This window comes from Halichoerus grypus, chromosome 6 (genome assembly GCF_964656455.1).
Source record: "Halichoerus grypus chromosome 6, mHalGry1.hap1.1, whole genome shotgun sequence".
Taxonomy (NCBI): Eukaryota; Metazoa; Chordata; class Mammalia; order Carnivora; family Phocidae; genus Halichoerus; species Halichoerus grypus.
The window spans coordinates 104651892-104676742 of NC_135717.1; the positions used below are offsets into that span (position 1 = coordinate 104651892).

Genomic DNA, 24851 nt, shown 5'->3' on the forward strand with positions numbered 1-24851 from the left:
AATCTTAAAAAAAAAAAAAAAAAAAAAAAAAGTTGAAGGCTGAAGGGGTACGTGCACCCCGATGTTTATAGCAGCAATATCCATAATAGCCAAACTATGGAAAGAGCCAAGATGTCCATCGACAGACGAATGGATAAAGAAGATATGGTGTGTGTGTATACACACACACACACACACACACACACACACACACACACACACACAATGGAATATTATGCAGCCATCAAAAGGAATGAGATCTTGCCATTTGCAATGACGTGGATGGAACTGGAGGGTATTATGCTGAGCGAAATAAGTCAATCAGAGAAAGACATGTATCATATGATCTCACTGATATGAGGAATTCTTAATCTCAGGAAACAAACTGAGGGTTGCTGGAGTGGTGGGGGGTGGGAGGGATGGGGTGGCTGGGTGATAGACATTGGGGAGGGTATGTGCTATGGTGAGCGCTGTGAATTGTGTAAGACTGTTGAATCACAGACCTGTACCTCTGAAACAAATAATACATTATATGTTAAAAAAAAGAAGATAGTAGGAAGGGAAAAATGAAGGGGGGGAAATCGGAGGGGGAGACGAACCATGAGAGACGATAGACTCTGAAAAACAAACTGAGGGTTCTAGAGGGGAGGGGGGTAGGGGGATGGGTTAGCCTGGTGATGGGCATTAAAGAGGGCATGTTCTGCATGGAGCACTGGGTGTTATACGCAAACAATGAATCGTGGAACACTACATCAAAAACTAATGATGTGATGTATGGTGATTAACATAACAAAAAATAAATAAAAGTTGAAGGCTAAGTGGGGTATAGGGTGTGTGTATACTTGGAGGCATGTAAAATAATCCAGGTGTTGGGAGAAAATATTCGAACTTTTGATTATTTTTTAAAAATCCTTACCAGCATTTATTATGTATGTTGAAAAATCATCTTAGTTATTACATCTGTTGATGGTGACTTCCTCGTCTGAATGTTACATTGTCACATCCCATGTGTTAGGTAAGGCTTTCTGAAAGGAGAAAGGCAGGCCTGTGACTCAGAGGGGATGGCAGGGCTTTTTTGTCTTTGCTTTTAATATTTTGCTAAACGTTACAGTTCGTATGTATTTGGTTCAGTGGATTTACACAATATATTGGCTAGCTTTAAACTCTCACAAAATGATACATGAGTGCAAAAATACTCTTAAGGAAACCACAGTTTGAAGATAAGCCTAACAATAAAATGCAAGTGAACAGTAAGTAAATAGTAGAGCTTGCACTTCTAGTAGCGCTGAGTCACATCATGATGCAAAAATAATGTTTAACCTGATAGGACAAGAGGGTGACCAAAAAACTAAAATCAGAATTATCACAAAGATTCTTTGAAGTCTGGATGTATATCCAGTGTGAAGTATGAACTTTGACTTAAGCTTTATCGTGCTTTGAGATATTAAGTAATATTATGAAGCCAATATTTAAAACTGCTTTTCATTTTATCTTTATATCCTCTTATTAAAAGTTCTGTTTTTGTGTATTTTATAATATACTAGTATAGTCATCCATGTATAATTTATAAATACTCATCTCTTGGGGTGCAGAGTCAGAAGTTTTAATGGGTTGTATGAAAAAAACTTGAGAAGATTGGTTTAGAGAAAGATGCTGAAAAACTAAGGCAAAGAAGAGTTGGTGATCTGAGGATCTTAGATTCTTACTAGGTACTGTAGACCTTATGGTGTCCTTTGTATATTTTCTGTGATAAGTTAACGTTACTCCTCTGAAGTAGACACTGTCATTTTATAGACAGCAAAACTAAGGTTCGGAGAAATGAAATACCTTGCCCAAGATCACAATTACTGTATTACAGATTGAGTATTTCACCCAGGTCTCTTAAAAATTCATGGGCTTTCTACATATTGTTTCTATTGAATAACTAGGGATTTTTAAATGCTATTAACTGAGATAAAGAATACAAGTAACCCATTTTTTCCAGTAGATTACTAGTGAATTTTTAATGAAGTTGTATTTATAGAAACCCTACTTGAAACATCTAATCCATATATGATGTGTGTTGTTCCTGTGTCTGAGGGTTCAGCATTTATTCATCATGTTCGAAGTTAATATTGATTTTTCTAAGTTTTTGTATGATAATAGAATACCCAGTTAGGAAAAAAATATTTTTCCTTTTGAAAGTCAGTCCTAATCTGAATCAGGAACATATGGGGGGAAAAACATAAGCAATATTCAACTCACACTGATGTAAATACACAATTTACTGTTGTATTTAATTAAGCCCTTGTCAGATGAAGGTTTTCATGGCTCCTTATGTATCTCCAGGCTTGTAATAAAAGTTTTCAAATGATTCGTTCAGTCTTAGAAGCTAACGAGGTGAAGAAAAATGCCTCCATGCTTAAGAGGCTTTTACTCGATGAGTTTAGTCGTAATATTTCCCTTGATTCATCTGTTTCTCCGGTTCTTTTGATGTCTTTTTGCCAGGTACTTTATTTATTTGCTGTGAATTTATACAACTAGCAGAAGTGGAATTTGAATCCGCATATTTCCACAGAACACTGAGAGATGTTATAAAGCAACAGAAACCTTCCTGGGGGAATTTCAAGAATGTTGTGTATTTTTTAAATGGAAGTATCTGCTTGTTCCCAGTTTATGCCCTCTGCCCTGTGACTATTATCTTTGTCTTTTTAAAGGTTTTAACTATGACCTTTTTGTTATGGATTTGGTTTGGTTTCTGCATAAAGTCAGGTGGCTAATAACAAGTAAACACTTCATATCTGTCCTAGGAGAGTTGGTATAAAAATTACTTTTCCGGGGGTGCCTGGGTGGCTCAGTCGTTAAGCGTCTGCCTTCAGCTCAGGTCATGATCCCGGGGTCCTGGGATCGAGCCCCACATCGGGCTCCATGCTCCGCAGGAAGCCTGCTTCTCCCTCTCTCACTCCCACTGCTTGTGTTCCCTCTCTCACTGTGTCTGTCTCTGTCAAATAAATAAATAAAATCTTAAAAAAAAAAAAATTACTTTTCCGTTCTCCATGTGGCAGCCTTAAATGCCTTCACAGCTTACTCCATGGTTTGCCTTTCCTGATAATTGTCAAATACGATAATGCATTACTTCTTTTTCTGCATATTTCTTTTTCATCTGTGAGGAAGCCACTATATGCTTGTATTTAAAATGAAACTTAATTTTCATCTAAATAGGTTTGCAAGTATTTTTTTAAAGATTTTATTTATTTATATGACAGAGAGATAGCGAGAGCAGGAACACAAGCAGGGGAAGTGGGAGAGGGAGAAGCGCCCCCCCCCCCCCCCCCCCCCGCCGAGCAGGGAGCCCAAGACTGGGCTCGGACCCTGGGACCATGACCCGAGCTGAAGGCAGACACCTAACACTGAGCCACCCAGGTGCCCCGCAAATGTTTTTAGAAATAGACAAAAGGCTGGAGATAGTTTGTAAGTGCAGAAATGCTTGGGACTCTACTTAGCTCCCTAAAGCTGCCTTCCCCCCACCGCCCTCCTCTCCACACCTCCAGTTGTTTCAAGAAAGTATAACCAGGGCCACAATGAGGGAGAGAATACAACCAACACGTGCCAGGCACAGTGCATAGCCATGTAGTACCCATTATGGAATACATGATTTCCATTTTACATGGGAGGAAACTAGGCTTCAGAGAATTTAAATGTGTTTTCAAGGTTATACCCTCAGTAACTGACAAAGTGGGGATTGATTTCTGACTGTAGTCCCATTGCTTTAATTTTTCTTGAGAAAGATAATCTATATATAAAAAAATCTTAGCTTGGTGTCTGTCACATGGCAGGTTCTTAATAAATGTAGGTTCTCCTTAATCTTTTTCTGAACTTTTCTGCCTTTCATTGAAACAATTAAAAAAAAAAAAAAAGACACAAAGAAGATTAGCTGCTGTTTCTCCCCTTTAGGGGAAGGGGCAACTTGATTAAAAGAAAGGAAATGTGCTACATATCCCTATGCTGCTTTATCCCTTTTGGGCTCAGCATGAGGGGACCATTCACAGAGAACTTTTCTTATCTCTTTAACTCTTGTTACTGAAGTACAGTTGACATACAATGTTGTATTAGTTTCGGGTATACAATATAGTGATTCAACAACTCTGTATATTACTCAGTGTTCACCGTAAGTATAGTTACCTCTGTCACCATACAGCATTATTACAGTATTATCAACTATATTTCCTGTGCTATACTTTTCATCCCCATGATTTATTTTATAACTGGAAGTTGGTACCTATTAATCCCTTTCAACTACTTGCCCACCCTTCACAGAGTTTTTCTATTTTGAATATAAGTGGGAGCCAACTGAGAGCTGTAGAAAGCTGGAGGCCATTTGACCCCTTAATAATAAGGGTTATTAAGTTAGGGTTTGCTTGAAGATTTTTTTTTTTAAGATTTGATTTATTTGAGAGAGACAGAGCATGAGCAGGGGAGGGGAAGAGGGAGAGGGACAAGCAGGCTCCCCGCTGAGCAGGGAGCCCCATGAGGGGCTTGATCCCAGGACCCTGAGATCATGACCTGAGCCGAAGGCAGACGCTTAACTGACTGAACCAACCAGGCGCCCGGAAGATTTTTTCTTTTTCTTTTTCTTTTTTTTTTAAATAAGTAAGCGTTTCTGGAGCTTAGCTTTGCATATAAGGCCAGGTGGCTCCTGATGCAAAGAAAGAAGAGGGAGTTCTGACAAGTTTTGGTTCTCAAACTTAGATATATTTAGTGATGAGTCTCATCAGGGCCCTTGGACATATGTGAATGGTCCATGTGGTGACATTCGTAAATGCTAGCTTGTGAATGCCCCTTTGGGACCCCAGAGTTGTGTAGCACAGTTGCCTTGAATCTAATAGATGGATAATTTCTGAGTACGGATCATTTTCTACCTGTATGGGTCTTTAAGTCTCTTTAAAATCCCATCTGTATGTTTTACCATTTAAACAAATGGTAGCAAATATAGTGGCTTCTCCATTGATGGCTCCTTTGGAAGTGAAGTTTGTCCTAATGAAGACAGGCTTTGTGAGGTAGGAGGCATCTGAAAGCTAGGATCCAAGGGGAAAGGCTCCGTCTCAGCAGGGGGCTGAGGAAAAAAACTTGATTGGCTGAGGGAACCGCTCTTGAACACAAGGAGTCAACACTTGCTCTGGTCCTGTTAATCCTTGCTGCCACTAGGTGGCAGGACAGGCAAGAATCCTAGCCAGATCTAGAAGGTTAGGAAGCCGGGTCAGCCCTACCTTCGGGGGTGGGAGAGGGCGGCGTAGCCAGTCAGGATGCCACAGGGAAAGAATTTGTGCCCTAGAGTTTATATCTCTGCTACTTATTTTAATTCTGATGAAGTTTCTGATGATGGAATTTATTACTTAGAATGTGTCCTCTTAAAGGCATGAATCATAAAATCTTAGCTGTCTAAACCTTGCAAAGTTCTGTGATCAGGGAGTTAAGACACTGTTATACTTACTTTATAGATACACAAATAGAGGTCCATGGAGATGCCGGCTTTCCCAAGATCTTACAGCAAGTCACTGGCTGTTCTTGCTCACCGAGTTCCAGTTCTGTGCCAAGTAAGCTATTGTTTTAAGTGCTGTCTATTTATGGAAAAAGCTAGAGGTGGGAGGATGTTCTAAATTGTACCTTCTGGTTATCCATAATCCTGAAGGTAGGCCCTATCCTGCCCAAACCAGGCACTGCTGGTCCACGGGTGGTAATGACCAAACTTGTCAGTCCTGTGACTACAAGAAAATGACCTTCATTAGGTCATCATTTAAAATGCAGAACTATGAAGTGTAGCTACCACATCATGATACTTACAGGATTGGGGGAATTAAAGGAGGACGTCTGTATGTGTGCCTAGTGTATAATCTAACACCATACCTAGGATTAATAAAATGTTTTTTCCTCTGTACCTGCCCTCTCCCTCATGATTCGTTTCGTGTCTGTCTCTTGACTTGAAAATATTATACCAGTTATTTGGACCTATTAGTGATCAGTTGGACCAATGTGCTAAAGTAGGAGGGAGAACTTTCTTCTTAACGGTCTAGCCTTTTAAACTTTCTTTTGTGATCGCAGTGACCTTTTAAAAAGTAGTGTTACCATCAGTTACTTCTTTTCAAAAGTCAGTAACTGTGCTTTTGAATAGTGGTTTTCAAACTTATGAACCACAATCCAGTATAACACTATGTGTGTGTGTATACACATGTGTTTCTGTAATAAAATTTATCCTTTCTGTGTGTGTACATAACTCCGTTTTCTGTCAGACCCACTAGTGGAATGAGACCGCAGTTTGAAAAATCTTATGCCTTAGAGAAAAAGATAAGAAAACATTCTTTTTTGGCAGATTGGCAACATCCAGGGCCAAATTCAAAATGCGAATGCGTAAGAAGGTGGGGGAGAGACAGTAAAGTATCTCCCAAACCAAGAGGGCACTTTGAGGCCAGAAAATGAAGAAGGCCACTTCATATAGATTACACAGAGTTTGATTCAGGGTAACTGACTGACAGGGTTGATCGGGCAGAGGATGATGATCCATAGCAGCTGCATAGCTATTCTCCACAAAGTCCAGACCTTAGTCCACAGATTTTATAGAGCGAGCGGACACACAGAAGGGCACTGTAGTAGGACCAAAGGGTTCACATGCACCTCGAAGGGCTTGCATGCACCCAACTGACAGCTACCCTTTAATTAGATCTTGTGGCATCACCTGTGCATCAGGAAAGAAGGAAGACTATGTTATCTCTAACAGATTCCTGGGAGGCCAAAATAAAGCCTCCCCCCATCCTGGCCTTGGTGGGCATCTCTAAGGTATGTATATTAATCTCCAACGGGCCCAGAACACACAGCCCTAGGAGAGGTCATGGAGCAAACATGAGCAAGATGGAGGCCCAAGGTGGAGTCAGTATTGTCAGCACTCCTACAGAAGAGGAACTTGAAACATGCAAGTTTGGGTCGTAGACCTTGGAGCTTCAGATGGGGCATTGTCATTTTTATCAGCTCTCCCTACACGTACTCGTGCCCAGAGCTATGATTAAAGGCAGTCAGAACAGAAAGAAAAATGCAACATAGGTACTGTGAATCACAGCTAACGGTCTTGCTAAAACTTTTACTTACCCTGTATGTCTTCTGTGGATAGGTTTTAAACTTACTTCTGGCAGTTCTTGGATCAGCGGGCTTGTGTTAACTCATATCACCTAGCAAATCCACTTGAGACAGCTTTGGAAATCCAGGTGTGAATGAAACAGACTGCTGCCTCAGCTGCGGATGGACTAGGGCAGCGGTGTGGGCTGGTGCTGTCTTGTTCATAACGTGGTGTGTGTGGCCTCATTTGCTCCTCATAATCCTGTGAGAGAAGATGAAATTGGCTTCTTTGTTCAATATGACCACCTGTACCAAAAAGCAAACAGAACCCAGGGAACTACAAGGTTAGCTAACTTGCTCAAAGTCACATAGCTAGTAGAGGAGATGCTAGTAAAGCGTCATTCCAGGTCTGCCTTACTACTAAAAACCTTGATACCAAAACCTTCTATAATATGAAATTGGAAATGTCGATGTCAAGAGTATTTTTATTGTGGCTTACATACAAATTAAAATACTAATTATTTTGGAGACAAGTTCAAGAGCATAGCACAAGAAAGTATCCCTCACCTATCATTGTTTAAAGGCAAATAACCCATTCTTACAGACTTTGTACTTCACATATTTAAGATGCCTTCATTGGGAGGATACCATCCCCACAGATGGTTTTTTCCCCTCTGTGCAGCAAACCTGGAAGCCAGTGCCTGTGTTTTATGGTTTGTCTTGACTGTTTTTGTTCTGAAGAACCTGTGCAGTAGACGAGTGGGTGGTATTGTCATTGGCAATATTGAGGTCTGAAAAGGTTACGTGAGAATTTAAATGAGAACTTGGATCTTCTGACCGCTTGCCCACTTCTTTGCAGAAGCATTAAGCCATGTGGGCAGAGCAATTGAATGTTTTGGGTAAAGGCCCAAGGTCTAAAATGGCAGAGGAAGAGCACCGCCTAATGTACTTGCCATTTAAGTTTAGAATGTAGCCATATCAAGACTGTGTGTCTGGTCAGTGTTCTATAAAGTGACCCCATAACAGAAAAATTAAGTTCTGCACTTACTGGCTATTTTACACAGCCAATAAGCAGCCAACTCAACAGGTAGAAGTGTTATTCGAGTTGTGGTATTTCCTTTCTGTCCCAACTTTTTTTTTTTTTTTTAAGTAAGCTCCATGCCCAGCGTGGAGCCCAGCATAGGGCTATGAACTCACAACCCTGAGATCAAGACCTGAGCTAAGATCAAGAGTCAGACATTAACCAACTGAGCCACCCAAGTGCCCCCCAACTTCCTTTTAAAGTTTTTGCTAAGCACGTATTTGCATGTGACCCAATAAAACATGCTATGCAAATAAACACTGGACTTATCTGTGGTTTTTAAATGTGTTTGGTCTCTTTCAGCTGAAATTCATGATTCTACAAAAGATTAAAAAGGATAAGTGTGAGTAGGGCATGTATATCATAACCATTGAAAGGCTGATTCAGTTATAAAACAATAAGGAGAATGGATAAAGTTTGTTAATGGTTTCCTATGTGTCAGGCAACGTTCAAGGGTTTTACCCGTTTTATCTTATGAAATCTCCTCAAAAACCAGTTGAAGGTCAATACTGTTCTGGGTTTTACAGATAAGGAAACCAAGCCACTAATAGTTTAGGTTAATAAACTAATAGATTCATAAACTTAATCGAGGGTCATATTGTGATAAGTGGTAGAGCAAATATAATCTGACTTGAGATCTTATGCTTTTGATAACTGTTATATATCCTCCCTGTGTAAAATAAATTAAGTTAATAGAAAAATGGGTCCTATTTCCTTACACCACATACAGAAACAGACTCAAAATGGTTGAAAGACCTAAATGTGAGACAGGAGTCCATCAAAATCCTAAAGGAGAACACAGGCAGCAACCTCTTCGACCTCAGCCGCAGCAACTTCTTCCTTGAAACATCGCCAAAGGCAAGGGAAGCAAGGGCAAAAATGAACTATTGGGACTTCATCAAGATAAAAAGCTTTTGCAAAGCAAAGGAAACAGTCAACAAAACCAAAAGACAGCCGACAGAATGGGAGAAGATATTTGCAAATGACATATCAGATAAAGGGCTAGTATCCAAAATCTATAAAGAACTTATCAAACTCAACACCCAAAGAACAAATAATCCCATCAAGAAATGGGCAGAAGACATGAACAGACATTTTTCCAAAGAAGACATCCAAATGGCCAACAGACACATGAAAAAGTGCTCAACATCGCTCGGCATCAGGAAAATCCAAATCAAAACCTCAATGAGATACCACCTCACACCAGTCAGAATGGCTAAAATTAACAAGTCAGGAAATGACAGATGTTGGCGGGGATGCGGAGAAAGGGGAACCCTCCTACACTGTTGGTGGGAATGCAAGCTGGTGCAGCCACTCTGGAAAACAGTATGGAGGTTCCTCAAAAAATTGAAAATAGAGCTACCATACAATCCAGCAATTGCACTACTGGGTATTTACCCCAAAGATATAAATGTAGGGATCTGAAGGTGTATGTGCACCCCGATGTTTATAGCAGCAATGTCCACAATAACCAAACTGTGGAAAGAGCCAAGATGTCCATCGACAGATGAATGCATAAGGAAGATGTGGTATATATATACCATGGAATATTATGCAGCCATCAAAAGGAATGAGATCTTGCCATTTGTAACGACGTGGATGGAACTGGAGGGTATTATGCTGAGCGAAATAAGTCAAACAGAGAAAGACATGTATCATATGACCTCACTGATATGAGGAATTCTTAATCTCAGGAAACAAACTGAGGGTTGCTGGAGTGGGGGGTGGGGGGGGAGGGATGGGGTGACTGGGTGATAGACACTGGGGAGGGTATGTGCTCTGGTAAGCGCTGTGAATTGTGCAAGACTGTTGAATCACAGATCTGTACCTCTGAAACAAATAATGCAATATATGTTAAGAAAAAAAAAAGAGAAGAAGATAGCAGGAGGGGAAGAATGAAGGGGGGGAAATCGGAGGGGGAGACGAACCATGAGAGACAATGGACTCTGAAAAACAAACTGAGGGTTCTAGAGGGGAGGGGGGTGGGGGGATGAGTTAGCCTGGTGATGGGTATTAAAGAGGGCATGCTCTGCAAGGAGCACTGGGTGTTATGCACAAACAATGAAGCATGGAACACTACATCTAAAACTAATGATGTAATGTATGGTGATTAACATAATAAAAATTTTAAAAAAAGAGAGAAAAGAAAAATGGGTCCTAATTGTAGTTTTATTTATAGTCTGATCTTGTACAAGTCAGTTTATCTTTTTTTGTCTTTGTGTCTTCATCTCTAAATTGTGTATAGTATCTATTCTGCCTACAACTTCAATTTGTGATAGGGATTAAAAACTAGAGTGGTATAGTGGCCCTAGGGCAGGATATATTGTGGAAATGAGAGGTGATGAGGTAAAGGCAATAGAGAGTATAGTTTGTTTGTTTTTTTAAGATTTTATTTATATATTTGACAGAGAAGGAGCACAAGCAGGGGGAGCAGGAGAGGGAGAAGCAGGCTCCTCGCTGAGCAGGGAGCCCAATGAGGGGCTCGGTCCCAGGACCCTGAGCCGAAGGCAGACACTTAACCAACTGAGCCACCCAGGCACCCCTAGAAAGTTTAGGTTTAAAAAGCTCATATGCAAGAAATATTTCAACATGTTGGTGTGGTGGCACTTACTTTTCTCCCAACATGGAAACTGTCAGGGTAGGCTCCAGGTACTATTTTCATGGGAAGATGAGGAACTGTAAGGAGAGCATGGAGAAGTAGCAGTTTCAGTGATCAGAGGATGGTTGTAGAGGGATGCCCTGTAGGTGCCGCTGCTCCGTGGGGACAGGCTACATTAGACAGCAGCAGGATGAGAGAGGGGTGATGTGGTGGGCATGACCACAGGTGGTGTGTTTACATTGGTTCATTTGCTTAACCAGGCAAATGTTGGTGAAGGGGGTGAGAACTGGGTAGGGGAGTTCCATAACTATTTAGGTTAATATTTGGTGATACTAAGGTATTTTGAGGCAAGCATGAATAATTCGGTCACTTGTAATGGAGAAAATGTGTGATGCTCCAAAACAGAGATCAGTGTACTTTCTACCACTGTCTATTGTCTCTACCTCCCATTTTCCTTTCAATTCCACAATGGCCTCAGCAGGTCATTGCTGAGGCCAATTTATCTAATTATGTGATTTTGTTTATATTATGTTTGTGTTTCAAAGCTTTGAGCAGAGTATAAACTGCCTTCAGGACTCTTTCTCTTCTTAGGAATCTAATAAGTAAGGGATAATAAGGTGTGCCTAGCTATATCCTATTCCAGGCATATTCATGTATTCCTAAACAGCATGATTTGCTGGAGAGCACCATGACTGGAAGAAGGCTTAGCCATGTTGTGGTCAGGAGAGGCCATTTCCCCCTCATTGAATGACTCTTCCTGTGTAGATATTAAACTGCTGGTAGCCAGGCTATGACATCCCAAAGGGGATCCCTGTATTCAGGATTTTCAGAGAAACAGAACTAGTAGGGTGTGTGGGTATGTGTATGTGTGCACATGTATTATAAGGAATTGGCTTGTGGGTTTGTGGAGTCTGGCAAGTCCAAATCAGCAGGCTGAAGAGCCAGGAGAGCCCGCGGTGTAGATGACGTCCGAAGGCAGTCTGCTGGAGACTTCTCTCTTGGGAAGGCTGGGTATTTTGTTGTTGTTCTATCGGGGCTGTCAGCTGATTGAACGAGGCCTACCACATTATGGAGGGCAATCTGTTTACTCAGAATTCACTGATTTAAATGTTAGTCTTATCCAAAAACACTCTCCAAGTGGGCACATAGAATTAGCCATCACACCCCCTGTGAGGTGTGCTATAGGCAAGGCCTTCATAGGACATTAGAGCCTTTACCATCTCATCCTCAGAATATCTCTTAAATGCCAGCATTTTTTGTTCAGTGTATTAGGTAGAAATTCTCTAACCTGTTTGAATCAAATTAACAGATAAGAAGTTACTTTTAAAATTGTATAATGGGGGGCGCCTGGGTGGCTCAGTAGGTTAAGCGTCGGCCTTCGGCTCAGGTCATGATCCCAGGGTCCTGGGATCGAGTCCCGCATGGGGCTATCTGCTCGGCAGGAAGCCTGCTTCTCCCTCTCCCACTCCCCCTGCTTGTGTTCCCTCCCTCGCTGTCTCTCTGTCGAATAAATAAATAAATAATAATCTTAAAAAGTAAAAATAAAATTGTATAATAGGGGCACCTGAGTGGCTCAGTTGGTTAAGTGTCTGCCTTCAGCTCAGGTCTCTGCTCAGCAGGGAGCCTGCTTCTCCCTTTCCCTCTGCTGCTCCCCCCTGCTTGTGCGCTCTCTCTCTCTCTCTCTCTCTCTCTCTGTGTCAGATAAATAAGTAAAATCTTTAAAAAAATTGTGTAGTAGTTTACAAATGCAAGGAATTTAGGGAAGTGAGTGGAGAGGGTGTGGGTAGAGTTAAGTGTAAATGGGTGTATTGCCACCTGTCATGAGTACAGTTTGTCAAGAGAACAATAAACCCTTGTTTTTGTGACTGTACTGCATATTAACATACACTGTATGTGTGTCGGGGGTGGGGGCAGGCTGCTTCTTAGAACCTTCTCTTAGATCTGCAGGAAAATCCCGTCTTCATTTTGGGGAGGAGTGGCTTGGTGGGGCCTTTGGAACTCTGGTTCTTCTACCTAACCCCTGAATTCTTACCTTCTGGCCCTGCTGCTGGCTCCCTGAGAGGACCCCTTAGTTCTGCTGTGACCCCACGGGTTGAAGAATTGCATAGATAAATAAAACTGGTTTACATAGCAGCTATTTTCTGGGCCATATCATAAACCTTGGGAGAATCTAATGATTTAGAAGGGGTGATTTGGTTGCTAATATCCTTACAGATAGAGCAACCACAATTTTAATTCTTCTAGTTAGTATAAAACAGTATTTTGCACCTAGTTGCTCAGTAAATGTTTGGAAAGCTGTATTCTCTTTCTGTATTCATTCTCTTTTCTCTCTCACTTCTGATGTTCCCTGCAGCTCACGTTTGAATGCCTGTGATAGGAAGAATGCTGTATTATTTTTTTTTCCTTAGGAGAGATGAAGTAAATAGAAGTTTTAGATTCCCTTGAGAAATTTTTAAATGAGATTAATCTTAGTATCACAGTGGAAATAAAGTGCTTAGTACTCAATATTACATACCATCTAATACCTTTTAGAGTATGTTTTTATAACTGAAATCTTTCATTTTACTCTAGAGAGTAAGCCTTTCTTTCGTTTGACTTGCAGAAATGGTGGTGGTTTTATTTTCCAGTGAACTCTTACAACAAAATGTTCATTAATTAAAAATAGCTATCCCATACAGGAAACAGCTCATATAGCAGCTCCCGACACTGTTCTAAAAACAGACTTGAGCCACTCTGAGTGCTAAAGAGGAATGAACGCTGAATACCATGTGAACAAATTCAGGTAAAAGCATGCTGTTTTTTAAGAAGGCTCTGTGTGCCTTTCTCTTCATGTTTTTCTGATGATAAGAGTCATGTGCTTACTATTAAAAACCAAATATTATAGCAATATATTCTGTAGAAAGTGAAATTCGCACCCAGATTGTGGTGTCTAGTTAGTCTGGTGGTTTCTACCAGATTTGTTTTCTGTGCATATACAAGCAGGATAGACTTATTTTTAAAATGGGGTTATATGTTCTTTCAACTTGGTTTTTCATTGATATGTATTGGAAATTTTCCACATCAAATTTCTCAAAATCCTCTTCCTTTATTATTTAAGTTAGCATAGTATTTCACCGTATAGCTGTACTACAATTTGTTTAAACCAGTTCTCAATTAATAGATTTGTGAGTTGATACTCTGTATTTTTTTTTTCCCTTGAAGATCATTGTTTTTAGGGCAGATGCACTTGCAATTGAACAAAGTTACCACATGTAATATACTGGTAGTGTAATATATTGAGAGTTTACTGTGTGTCTGGAACTTTTCTAAGTATTATCCTGTGAAAATTAGAATAATTCTATGTTATGAGGGATTTATTATTGTCTGTATTCTCGAGATGCAGAAAGCCTCTGAGATTCTAGCATGCCGTCATGACCATACCTAAGATAAACTGAATGATAGGGGTGACTGGGCTAGACACGTGAGAGCCCTTTAAATCCAGAGGAGCTAAGCAGAAGGACAGCAGCTGTGTCAACGTAAGACAAAGCAGAGTTGAGAAATTCTTATTGATGTTACTGATGTTAAAAAAAAAAAACCTTCACTGGTTGCCATAACACCTGGCTTCTTGAAGCCCTGCCATCTTAACCCTTGTGACTGTGCCTGGGGGATTCCCTGGCTGTCACCACTGACTGCCTGGTATTTGTGTGCCCCCAGCCTCTCTTCCGAATTCCTGAGATGCAGGGCCTTTCCTCGGATTGGTCTGTACTCCTGGTGTGCCTTGCTGAGCACGAGACGTCAGCTACTGCTGAGATTCCCATCCCTGGCTGGTCCTCTCTGGGGGCTTGTGTAGCTGCTCATTGCTTTCTACTGAAAATGGGAACTTTCTGCTGACTTGGTGTATGGGGGATGATAACTCTACGAAAAGTCTCCTGAGACCTAGAAGGTATATTTCATTTGCTTAAATGATTGTTGAGTTGATCCTAGGTATAGTAGGTTGAATTTGTAGAGGGGAAAAAAAGTTTACTGCACTTTACAGTTCTTCATAATTAAGTAGTCTAGTGTGACTAGAGAGAAGTGAAGCTTAAAATACCACCAAAAGCGACCTGTTTGGGTTATTTATGGCCATGTAATAAACCACTCCAAAACTTGATAGTCTAAAACAGCGACTTATCTCCTGATTCAGTGCGTTGACCAGGAGGTTCTGTTCTATGTGGTGTCATCTGGATGCTGGATGGCTGTGGTGCTCTGAGGCTTGCTTGGGAGCTGGGACTCGGTGGCTGCTTAGGTGGCCTTGTGGTGTCTGGGTTCCAAAATGGAAGAAGTAGATGCTGCCCAACCAGTTAAGGGCTAGGCCCAGAACTGGCACTGCATCATTTCTGACATATTCTAATGGTTTCGGCAGTTATAGGCCCGGCCCAGCATCCGTGTGGGAGGGGACTGTACAAGGACGTGAATACCCGCAAGTGTGGTTCATTGGAGGTGACCACCGGAATGACAGTTTACCACAGTGTGCTCTCTGGCCCCTCACATATGCACACTACACTAGTCCACACACAAGACCCCCACAAGCCTCACTCCGTTGCTATGTTAGCTGGAGTCCAGAAGCTCATCTAAATCAGGTCCAGGTGCAGATGAGGCTGTTTGGGTATAGCTAATCTCAAACCAAATACCTGTGAACTAAAGGCACAAGTTATTTGCTCTCCTACCCCCACCCAACATACAACGGCAAGGCAGGGGCAGGAAAATTGCAACAGACACTCTCCTTCAAAAAGGTATTAGAGGCTGTGGAGAAGTCATAACACTGATACGCTGCTGGTGGGAATGTAAAGTGGTGCCATCACTTTGGAAACAGTCTGGCAATTCCATAAAAGGTTAAACATAGAGTTACCATTTGACCTACATACATAAGAGAAAGGAAAAAATATGCCTACCCAAAACTTGTGCGTGAATACAACATAGCAACATTATAATAGCTGAAAGGTGGAAACAACTCAAATATCTATCAAATGATGAATAGAAACATGAATTCTGGTATATCCATACAGTGGAATGAAGTACTGATATATACTGCAACATGGATAAACCTTGAAAATACGCTAGGTACAAGAAAATTGTCACAGAGAGCACATATTGTCTGATTCCATTTATATGAAATGTCCTTAATAGGTAAATCTGTAGAAACAAAGTAGATTAGCAACTTCTTAGAGCCAGTGGGATGGGTGTATGGGGGATGATAACTAAGGATACAGGTTTCTTTTTGAGGTGATGGAAATGTTTTAAAGCTATCTGGTTGTATCTGTGGATATACTTAAACCCCTGAGTTGCAAACTTCAGGTAAATTGTATGGCATGTGACTTATATCTCAGTAAAGCTGTTATTTAAAAACAATAAAAACAACAACAACAAAAAAAAAAAAAAAAAGAGGGGGGAAATGGGAGACACCTAGCAGTCCCCGGTCCACAACAGTTCTAAAATCCAGCTAGGTAAATGTCAATGGTTCCTTGTTTAGGGAGTAGTTTTTTTGTTTTTGTTTTTTTATGTTTTTTTTGTTTTGTTTTGTTTTGTTTTTAGGAGAGGGGGAGAGAGAGAAGGGGGCAGGGGGCAGAGGGAGAGAGAGAATCCCGAGCAGGATCCACACCCAGCACAGAGCCTGACGCAGGGCTCAGTCTCACGATCCCGAGATTATTACCTGAGCTGAAATCAAGAGTTGGATGCCCAGCTGACTGAGCCACTCAAGGCGCCCTAGGACTAGTTTATGATCTGGGTGGTTCTTTGTGGCTCTTGTCTCTACTCTCTAGACTCCTGGTTATGTCCTCTGAATCTTAGTTTTCCATAAGAAATGACTTATGTTTGTAGCCTCTTCCTGTCTGAATAAGGGCCCTGGTATTTTTCATTTTGAACTATGTCTTTTTAGTCCAGACTGGTGGTCTTTCCACTGATAGGTTTTTAGAGTTTTTAGGAGTATTCTCATGGATTGCTTTGGGGTTCACAACATTAGATTAAAACCATTCCCACAAATCTCTTTGAAACAGGGCTCTACCTTAAACTGCCTTTAAGTCAGGGCATTATGTGAAAATACCATTAAGATTCTTACAAGCTCAGGGCACCTGGGTGGCTCAGTTGGTTGAGTGCCTGCCTTCGGCTCAGTTCATCATCTGGGGGTCCTGGGATCGAGCCCAGTGCTGGGCTACCTGCTCAAAGGGGAGTCTACTTCTCCCTCTTTCTCTCTGCCCCTTACCCTCTTCCCCATTTGTGCTCTCTCTCTCTCAAATAAATAAATAAAGTCTTTTTAAAAAAAATTCTTACAAGCTCTACTGTCTGGTAGAGATGGTTCTTAAGACACACTTAAAATCCTGCAAAGCCTTTTGGTCTAGCACTATGATTTGCAAAGTATGATCTCTCTACCAGCAGCATTAGCATCACCTGGGAACTACAGAGGTCAGACCCCATAGCGGACTTGCTGAATCAAACCGTGGGGATCAGATGCAGCAGTCTGGGTTTTAACACCCTCCCCCCGCCAACCCCAGCTGAGTTTGGTGCACACGAAGTTTTAGAACCACTGGTCTAACATAGTCTATGAGGAACCAACCACCTAAAATCTTTGAGGGCTCAAAAAAGGTTTTGAGGCCACATTTTACTGGCACTCCAGGATTTGATCTTTGCCTTGAGCCATGTCTTACTTTGAGCTTGCTTTTTGCTAAGATACTGAAATGAGGAATGGTTTTATTTTTGAACCCATCAAGTCTGCTCCTTTTTATTTCCTCTAAATTCTACTTGAAAAGGAACCAAACTGTTCCTTTTTTAGTTCATTTTGCCCATATTTTATCATAGGTAGCTAACGTGAACCATTTTGTACTTTCAGCATTCTTCCTGAAATTCTCCTTAGTCAGATCCATGAGCTCATTGGGTGCCTTTTCTATTTCCATGTTACTGCATGCTTTGGGTTTGCTAATTATTCTGCCAGCACGTGATGTAAGTTCCCTTTCTTCAGCCACTGGTAACATTTCTTCACATTTTCAGATCTTTATTAACTGTCTCCTCAAGATTCTTCTAACTTCTGCCCATCATCCGGACCCAAAGTCAGTATATATTTTAGGTTTTTGTTCCAGCCCCTCTTCTGGTTCCAAACTTTGTTTTGGTTATCTGTTGCTGCCTAACAAATCATCCCCAAATTTAGTGGCTTAAGCCAACAACTATTTTTGGGGCACCTGGATGGCTCATTTGGTTAAGGGTCTGCCTTTGGCTCAGGTCATGATCTCAGGTTCGTGGGGTAGAGCCCCACGTCAGGCTCTCTGCTCAGCGGGGACCCTTCTTCTCCCTCTCCCTCTGCCTGCTTATGTGTTCTCTCTCTGTCAAATAAATAAATAAATCTTAAAAAAAAAAAAAAAAGACAACTATTTTCTTGCTCACAGCTTTGGGTTCTGGCCAGGGTTTGGTAAGGATGGCTCATTTCTGGTCTATGTGTTGTCTGCTGGAACAGATTGATTAAGGCTATAAGATTTATTTCCAAGGTAGCTCACTTGCAGGGCTGGCAGCTTGGTGCCGTCAGCTGTGATTTTAGCTGGAGTTGTCAGCTGGGCCTTCATTCTCTTCCATGTAGGCCTTTCTCATGCGTGTAGCTATTTGGACGTTTTCATAACATGACAGCTGGACTCCAAAAAGGAAACAGAAATTGCCAGGCTTCTTAAAGATGTAGTTCAGAACTGGTGCAATGTCATTTCTGCTGTTTTCTGTTGGATAGTCATTCAAGGAGGTGGAGAAATAGACCCCACCTCTTGGTGTGGGAATGGTGGCAAAGAATTTGTGGCTGTCATTAACCCACTTGTAACCTGTTAGAGATATTTTTGGGTTTTGTTTTTGGTGTTTTGGTTTTTGCTTTTGATTTTTGTAGTACTGAAAAGGCACTCAGCGTAAGTTGTAAATTCACCAATTTACAAGTTAATTGTTGGAGAGAGGTTCAAGCTCTGGAAGGAGGTTAAAAGAAACATGTACATATAAAGAGCCTCTCAGTATCTGTTTGTGAAAATTTTAAATGTTGCATTTCACTGGTGCACAAAAGTCTTTTTTTTTTTTTTTTGGTAGAATTAAATTTAAATTCCTCATTAACAGAATATAGTCTTTAGCACCTTTGTTGTGTCAAGATTTGGATGTGACAGGGATGTCTGAATGCATTTATGATTTTAATTGGTCTGAAAATGGAACTGGTTATTTTTAGTAAAGATTGCCTTTTTTATTACCAAAGGCAGAGAAATAACCCCCTTCTACAGACTTTCCTTCTTATAATAGGGACTAAATACTGTTCAGGAATTGTGAACAATGAAAGGTAGGCTCTGGGTGCATTGTAGAAATGATTGTGGTAAAGGCAGAGGTGAATAATAGGGTAAAAGAGTCTCAAGGTTTTCTACCATTTGGAACTTCTGTGTGCAGCTGTTTCGATTGGTAAGAAAGGACAAAACAGCCGGAAGAAGTGGCCTCTGATTTTGTTTATTCACCCGAATCATGTATTAGGTTTGCTCATATAGGTTAGTAAATGGCTTCCTGAATTTGTCAAGCACTTATGTTAGTAGATTTTTCCCTATTCAAATTGGAGTTCTATTAAAAAAAAATCAAACAGTGCTTTATTACAATAGTGATTCAAGAGTTTAAATACAACTTGTAGCTTTAAAATTGAATGAATGTGACTGGTGTTAAATCTTTGACCTTTAGTTCCTATTTTTAGCTTAGAATCGAACATTTGAATAGTTTTGGTTTTGGTTATACTTTATCTTGATAGTACTGATAAGATGTTAAACATAAAATAACTTGAATATTTTTTCTTTAATTTGATCAGTTATAAAAATGTTTGGGGCAGCACTAGTTTCCCTTACTTTTAGTTTTTACTCTCCTACATCTAAGTAGTTTTCAAGCTGACTAATAATGCACTTCCTCCTTTTTCCCCCCCTCCACCTCCTTGGTTCTTCTGTTTGTTTTTTCTTCTTTATTCTCCCCATACACTGCCCAGTCTGGTGCAGTGACCTCTTCAGGAGTGAGATTATGGATAGTGTGGATAAGATGACCATGATACATGTGTTTGATTCTGTGGAAGAATCCTTCTCGCTACCAGTGTCCAACTTCTTTAGCATGGTAATCATGACCAACAGTTTAGAAAATGATGCCCATGCTCTTGGTTTTCAGAAATTGTCTTCCTCTGTTTCTCCACCAATTATAATTCCATTTGCTTTGGGATATCCTAGGTAGTCATCAGTCCATCAAGCAATTATTGTGTGTGAACTGATAAAGCATTCTAGGAGACACAGAGGTAAGCAGGAAATAGTCACTGTTAATTGTTCCTTAGTCTCCAGTCCAGATTCTTCTTACTCAGTCAGATTTGAAAGCTGGGCATGGTTTTTTGAAGATGTGGATCATACGCTTATAGAATGTTGATGGTCTCTCAATTATTTTTGTACTCTCCTACCTTCGCAACTATACTTCACAATTATACTCATCATGAATAGGACCTTACCTATTTCAGGGTTTGTACAACCTACTGTGGTCTCACTATTTTGAACTCCAGTTGTTAAGAATGTATTCTTGTGTATATTTTTAAGTTGTTCATTTCCCTTGGGTAGGTACATAACTTCCTAATTACTTTACAGATATTTTCACAGAATTCTCATTTCTGGGCTAACTAATTTTAATCTCTTCAAAATTTTCTTGTTTCTCACTTTTCCCTGCAGCTTTCATAGATTGTCCAAATAGTTATATACATTTACTATTCAACAGAATTTTTTCCACTTGACCTGCCCTCTGTAGATATCTAAGCAGCAACATTCAAAAAGCATTATTTTCTATCACTTTTCAAAAATATAATCCCTAAAATATTGTAGGACTTGGAACAGACCTTTGCAAGTACTTAATTTAGAGCCCTCGTCTTGCACTATTATTGCACATGTAATGCACGGCTTTGATACATAGGAAAAATAAAATCAAGAAAGGGAAGAAGTGCTACCTATAATGGGAAGGTATGTACTCCATCCTTTAAACTTCCAATGTGTCCTGTGTACTGTTTTAATTGCAGAATTACCTGTAGTGCCCTTTTATTTCTTTGTAAATGATGGGAAGCCAGTCTTTCAGCAAAATCTGCTTATTTGCCCCAAATGAATATATTTGTGTTTGTGTGATTCTTGATTTTTAACTTTTAGTTAGCCCAGATCACTTTGATTTCCAAAACCTGTTTAGACTATTGCTTTTTATTTTTGTGGCATTTATAAGCTATTTCTAGGTCATTGTGTTGCTTTTAAAAGATATACCCATGAAAACTACAAAGTGCTGATGAAAGAAATAAAAATCTAAATAAATGGAGACACATACTGTGTTCTTGGATTGGATTACTCTCAATACAATGAAGATGACTGTTCTCTCAAATTGATGTATAGGTTTAACAACATTCCTGTTAAAATTCTAGCAAGATTTTTTATAGGTATAGATAAGATTATTCTAAAATTTACATGGAAAGGCAAAGTAACCAAAACAGCTAAAACACAGTTTTGAAAAAAGAAGCATAATGTGGGGAGAATCGTTCTAATTTTAAGACGTGATGTAGCTACAGTAACCAAGACTATGGTATTACCAGAGGGATAGACAAATAGGTCAGTGCAACAGAATTGAGAACCCAGAATTAGCCCCACACAAGTGGAGCCAAATGATTCTTGACAAAGGTGCAAATAGAGTGTATCTTTTCAACAAATGGTGTTAGAGCAATTGGATATCTATGGACCCCCCCAAAAAATGAACTTCTGCCTAAACCTTAGACTATATCCACAAATTAACTCAAAATAGGTCAATTTAAATGTAAAACATAAAACTGTAAAACTTTTTAAAGAAAGCCTAGGAGGAAATCTTCTAGACCTAGAACTTACCAAAAAGTTCTTAGCCATGACACCAAAAGCATAAAAACCATAAAAGAAAAAATATTGATAAATGGGACTTCATCAAAGTTTAAATCTTTTGGCTGTGTGACTGTTAAAAGGGCAAAAAGACAAACGATAGACTGGAAGAAAATATCTAAGAACCCTATATTTGACAAAGGACTCTACTTAGAATATATAAAGAACTCTCAAAACTGAACAGTATAAAAAAAAGAAAGAAAGAAAGGAAAACCCTAACAACCTAATTAGAAAATGGGCAAACACCATGAGGATATACAGGTAACAAATGAAAATAAGCACATGTGGACACTCATCATACAATCTAGCAGTCATACTTCTGAACGTCCATCCCAGGGAAATGAAAACTTAGATCCACACTAAGCCTGTACACGAATGTTCATAGCAGTTTTATTTGTAATTGTCAAAAACTGTTTAACAATGTAATGTTCATTAACATGTGAATGGCTGAACTCATTGTGGTACAACCACACCATGGAATTCTACTCAGCAACAGAAAAGGAACGGACTGTTGATACATGCAAGCACTTGAAAGGTCTCAAGAGCATTATGCTGAGTGAAAAAAGCCAATCTCAGAGTCACGGTCACATACTGTGTGATTCCACTTACAGATTGTTCCTGTAAATGACAACATGATAGAAATAGAGAACAGAGTAGTGGATGCAGGGGTTAGGGACAGTGAAGAGAAAGGTGTTGATGACTAGAAATGGGTTGCATGAGGGAGCTCTTAGTGATGCTGAAATCCTTCAGTATCGTGATTGTGATTGTGCTTACACAGGTCTATACAAGTGATAAAGTGGCATAGAACTAAACACATTGTGCCAATGTCAATTTCCTGGTTTTGATATTGTACTATAGTTATATAATATGATGTAATCATTAGGGGAAACTGGACCTCTCTGTACTATTTTTGCAATTTCCTGGAGTCTATAATTAATTCAAAATAAAAATTAAAAAGACACCCAGACCTAAGACCTATGCTGTCCTATGCTGCTTGTTTTTAAAATTTAAATTAACTAAAATAAAATTAATTTTATCTCCCTGGTCACACAAGCCATGTTTCAAGTGCTCATGTCACTACCTTAATATTGCACAAATACAGAACATTTCCATCACCACAGAAACTCAGTTGACAGTGCCGGTTTAGACTAGCTCAACAGTGCCGAGTTACCATATGCATGGATACCAACACATTTCTTAGTGCAGTGTCTTAAATTTATAAATCAAAAGATAATGATCTGTACCAATAAAATTTAAATAGAAGAAATGGATTTAACATGACACTTTTTGAAAGTATTGTACTTCTTGAGGCTATATCCCATATTTTAATAAGAAAAGGAAATGAAATTTGCATCATGTTTGAAATAGGAGTAAGGTTTTTTCCTTATCTGCCAAAGCAGTTGCAGTTTCTTTCCATAATCACAATACAGAATATATAGGAAATGGGCAAATAGAGGGGAGGGACAAGTTAGGGGAAAGAGATCAGCAAAAGTAGTATTTTAAATATCCCATACTTCTTGTTATTTTTTTGTTCCTTAATGACCAGCCTACCAATAGTAGCTTACCATTGCAGAGGAAGCGTGGTTTAGCAACCAGACCTTAGACCAGAATTATATTTCTGGCTCAAAGTGGCCTTGAGAAAATGACAGATGTACTCTTCTCATTCTCATAACCAATGGGCAAACTAAGCTAAAACTGACTATTGCTTGGGTGGACTAAGGGGTGAGTTATACAAAAGGAGGATCATTTGTCAAACTATTGGCTTACAAGTAGATTAAATACAAAGTTTTGAGGAGTTTGGTTATGAAAAGGTCACATGGAGTAGAAAGCAGAAGTTTCCCAGGTATAAACCATTTCAGTTTCTGAGTTTGGGGTTAAATACAAGAAAACTCAGGGTGAAAGTTTTTCTTCTCTCATCCAAGGTTAGTAACTTCGAGAAAGCTTTGGGAGACTAAGCAGGCATTTTGGATTTTAGAGACCAGGTTTTGAAGTTGAACAGTGCATGGTTTGAATTGCAGCCCTGCCACTTAGTCTTTGAGAAAGCTGCCTAACTTGACTTCTCACTTTCACCATCTGTAAAATGAGCCTATAACGACCCCTCTTTGTCAGGGTTCTCATGAGAAGAACACGTAAGTATACAGCTGTAGTTACTGATAATTTTATCAAGACATGGAACAGAATGATGGTGTTAGGAACAGATAAATAGCTTTGTTATTTCCCTTTTCTAAAGATTTATTTTTAGATAAATATTTAAATAATGTTTTCGGAGGTAGGGTACTAATTTTACCTTTGTAACAGATTGGTTAATATCATGGTTTCTAAAGCCATTCTCAAATTTAATTAATGTATATAGTGTGACTAAACTGATCAAATCACTTGATTTGAAGCCAAGACAGGTAAATCTGTTCTTATAAAATGTAGTAGACCAAAATATATAAGCCGCAAACTGGGAAAAAAAAAAAACCCACACATTTATGAGAGAAATGTTATTTCAGTGTAATTTTTGCGACCTGTTTCTACAGCTATAGCCACATAGTATCTGAATGAACAGTGATGAAGAGGCTTAATTAATTATAGACATATAAAAATCTATACTATACAGGGTCAAATTATCAGAAAATATTTTATATGAATTTTCTTTTTCTTTGCTTACCACATGCTGAAACAGTGAAAAAGAGGTCAAGAACCGGAGCCAACATACTCATTAGGATCCTTCTGGCCCTGGTGCACTGTAGTGGAGGAGGACAGTTGCAGTTTTAGCCAATAGTTTACTGGCATGTGGTCAGTTTGAAGGGAACCAAAAATGCTGACATCCTCATTTGACTTCATCACTGAAGCCTGAGCACATACTCCAGCGCTTCCTGTGTAAAACCTACCCTGACTCTACAGAGGACATCCCAGCCCTGGGCTGATCTGGGTGGGGATGGTGGCTTGGATTGGTGAAGCCCTCAGCTAGTTGGTATCCACACTCTGTGAACATGTCCTGTCTCTTTACTATACCTTTCATTTCATAGAGCTTAGCTTTCAAAGCTGATAATGACATTCATTGATAGCAAGAGATTGTTGCAGGTGGGTTGCTAGCTCTTAAAATCACCACTCCTTGAAAGTATTCTACTGGATAACAGCATGTTTAAGAACTAATTTAGAAATATAATGCTATGGAAATTATACTGAAAAAAATCTATCAGAAGATCTGGATTGTATA

The 24851-nt window shown here is 39.7% G+C and overlaps 1 protein-coding gene and 1 long non-coding RNA gene across 4 annotated transcripts in view; one reads left to right on the forward strand and one right to left on the reverse strand.

The window, feature by feature from the left end:
• FGD4 (FYVE, RhoGEF and PH domain containing 4) overlaps nt 1-24851 on the forward strand; it is a 211653-nt gene that overhangs the window by 48687 nt on the left and 138115 nt on the right. Inside the window, exon 2 of one of the 3 annotated variants that reach the window (XM_078075867.1) lies at nt 5457-5552. The exons of 1 other annotated variant lie outside the window; for it this stretch is intronic. In XM_078075867.1, the coding sequence (XP_077931993.1) occupies nt 5457-5552 (96 nt within the window). Of the gene's footprint in view, nt 1-5456; nt 5553-24851 lie in introns of those variants that run through there. One more of the 3 variants, XM_078075872.1, reaches the window with a different exon arrangement.
• Nucleotides 837-24353, reverse strand: LOC144382357 (uncharacterized). The gene is made up of 3 exons (XR_013449137.1): nt 24300-24353; nt 7096-7324; nt 837-1004 (listed from the first exon to the last, which is right to left on the reverse strand). It is a non-coding gene; the product is annotated as an uncharacterized LOC144382357 (long non-coding RNA).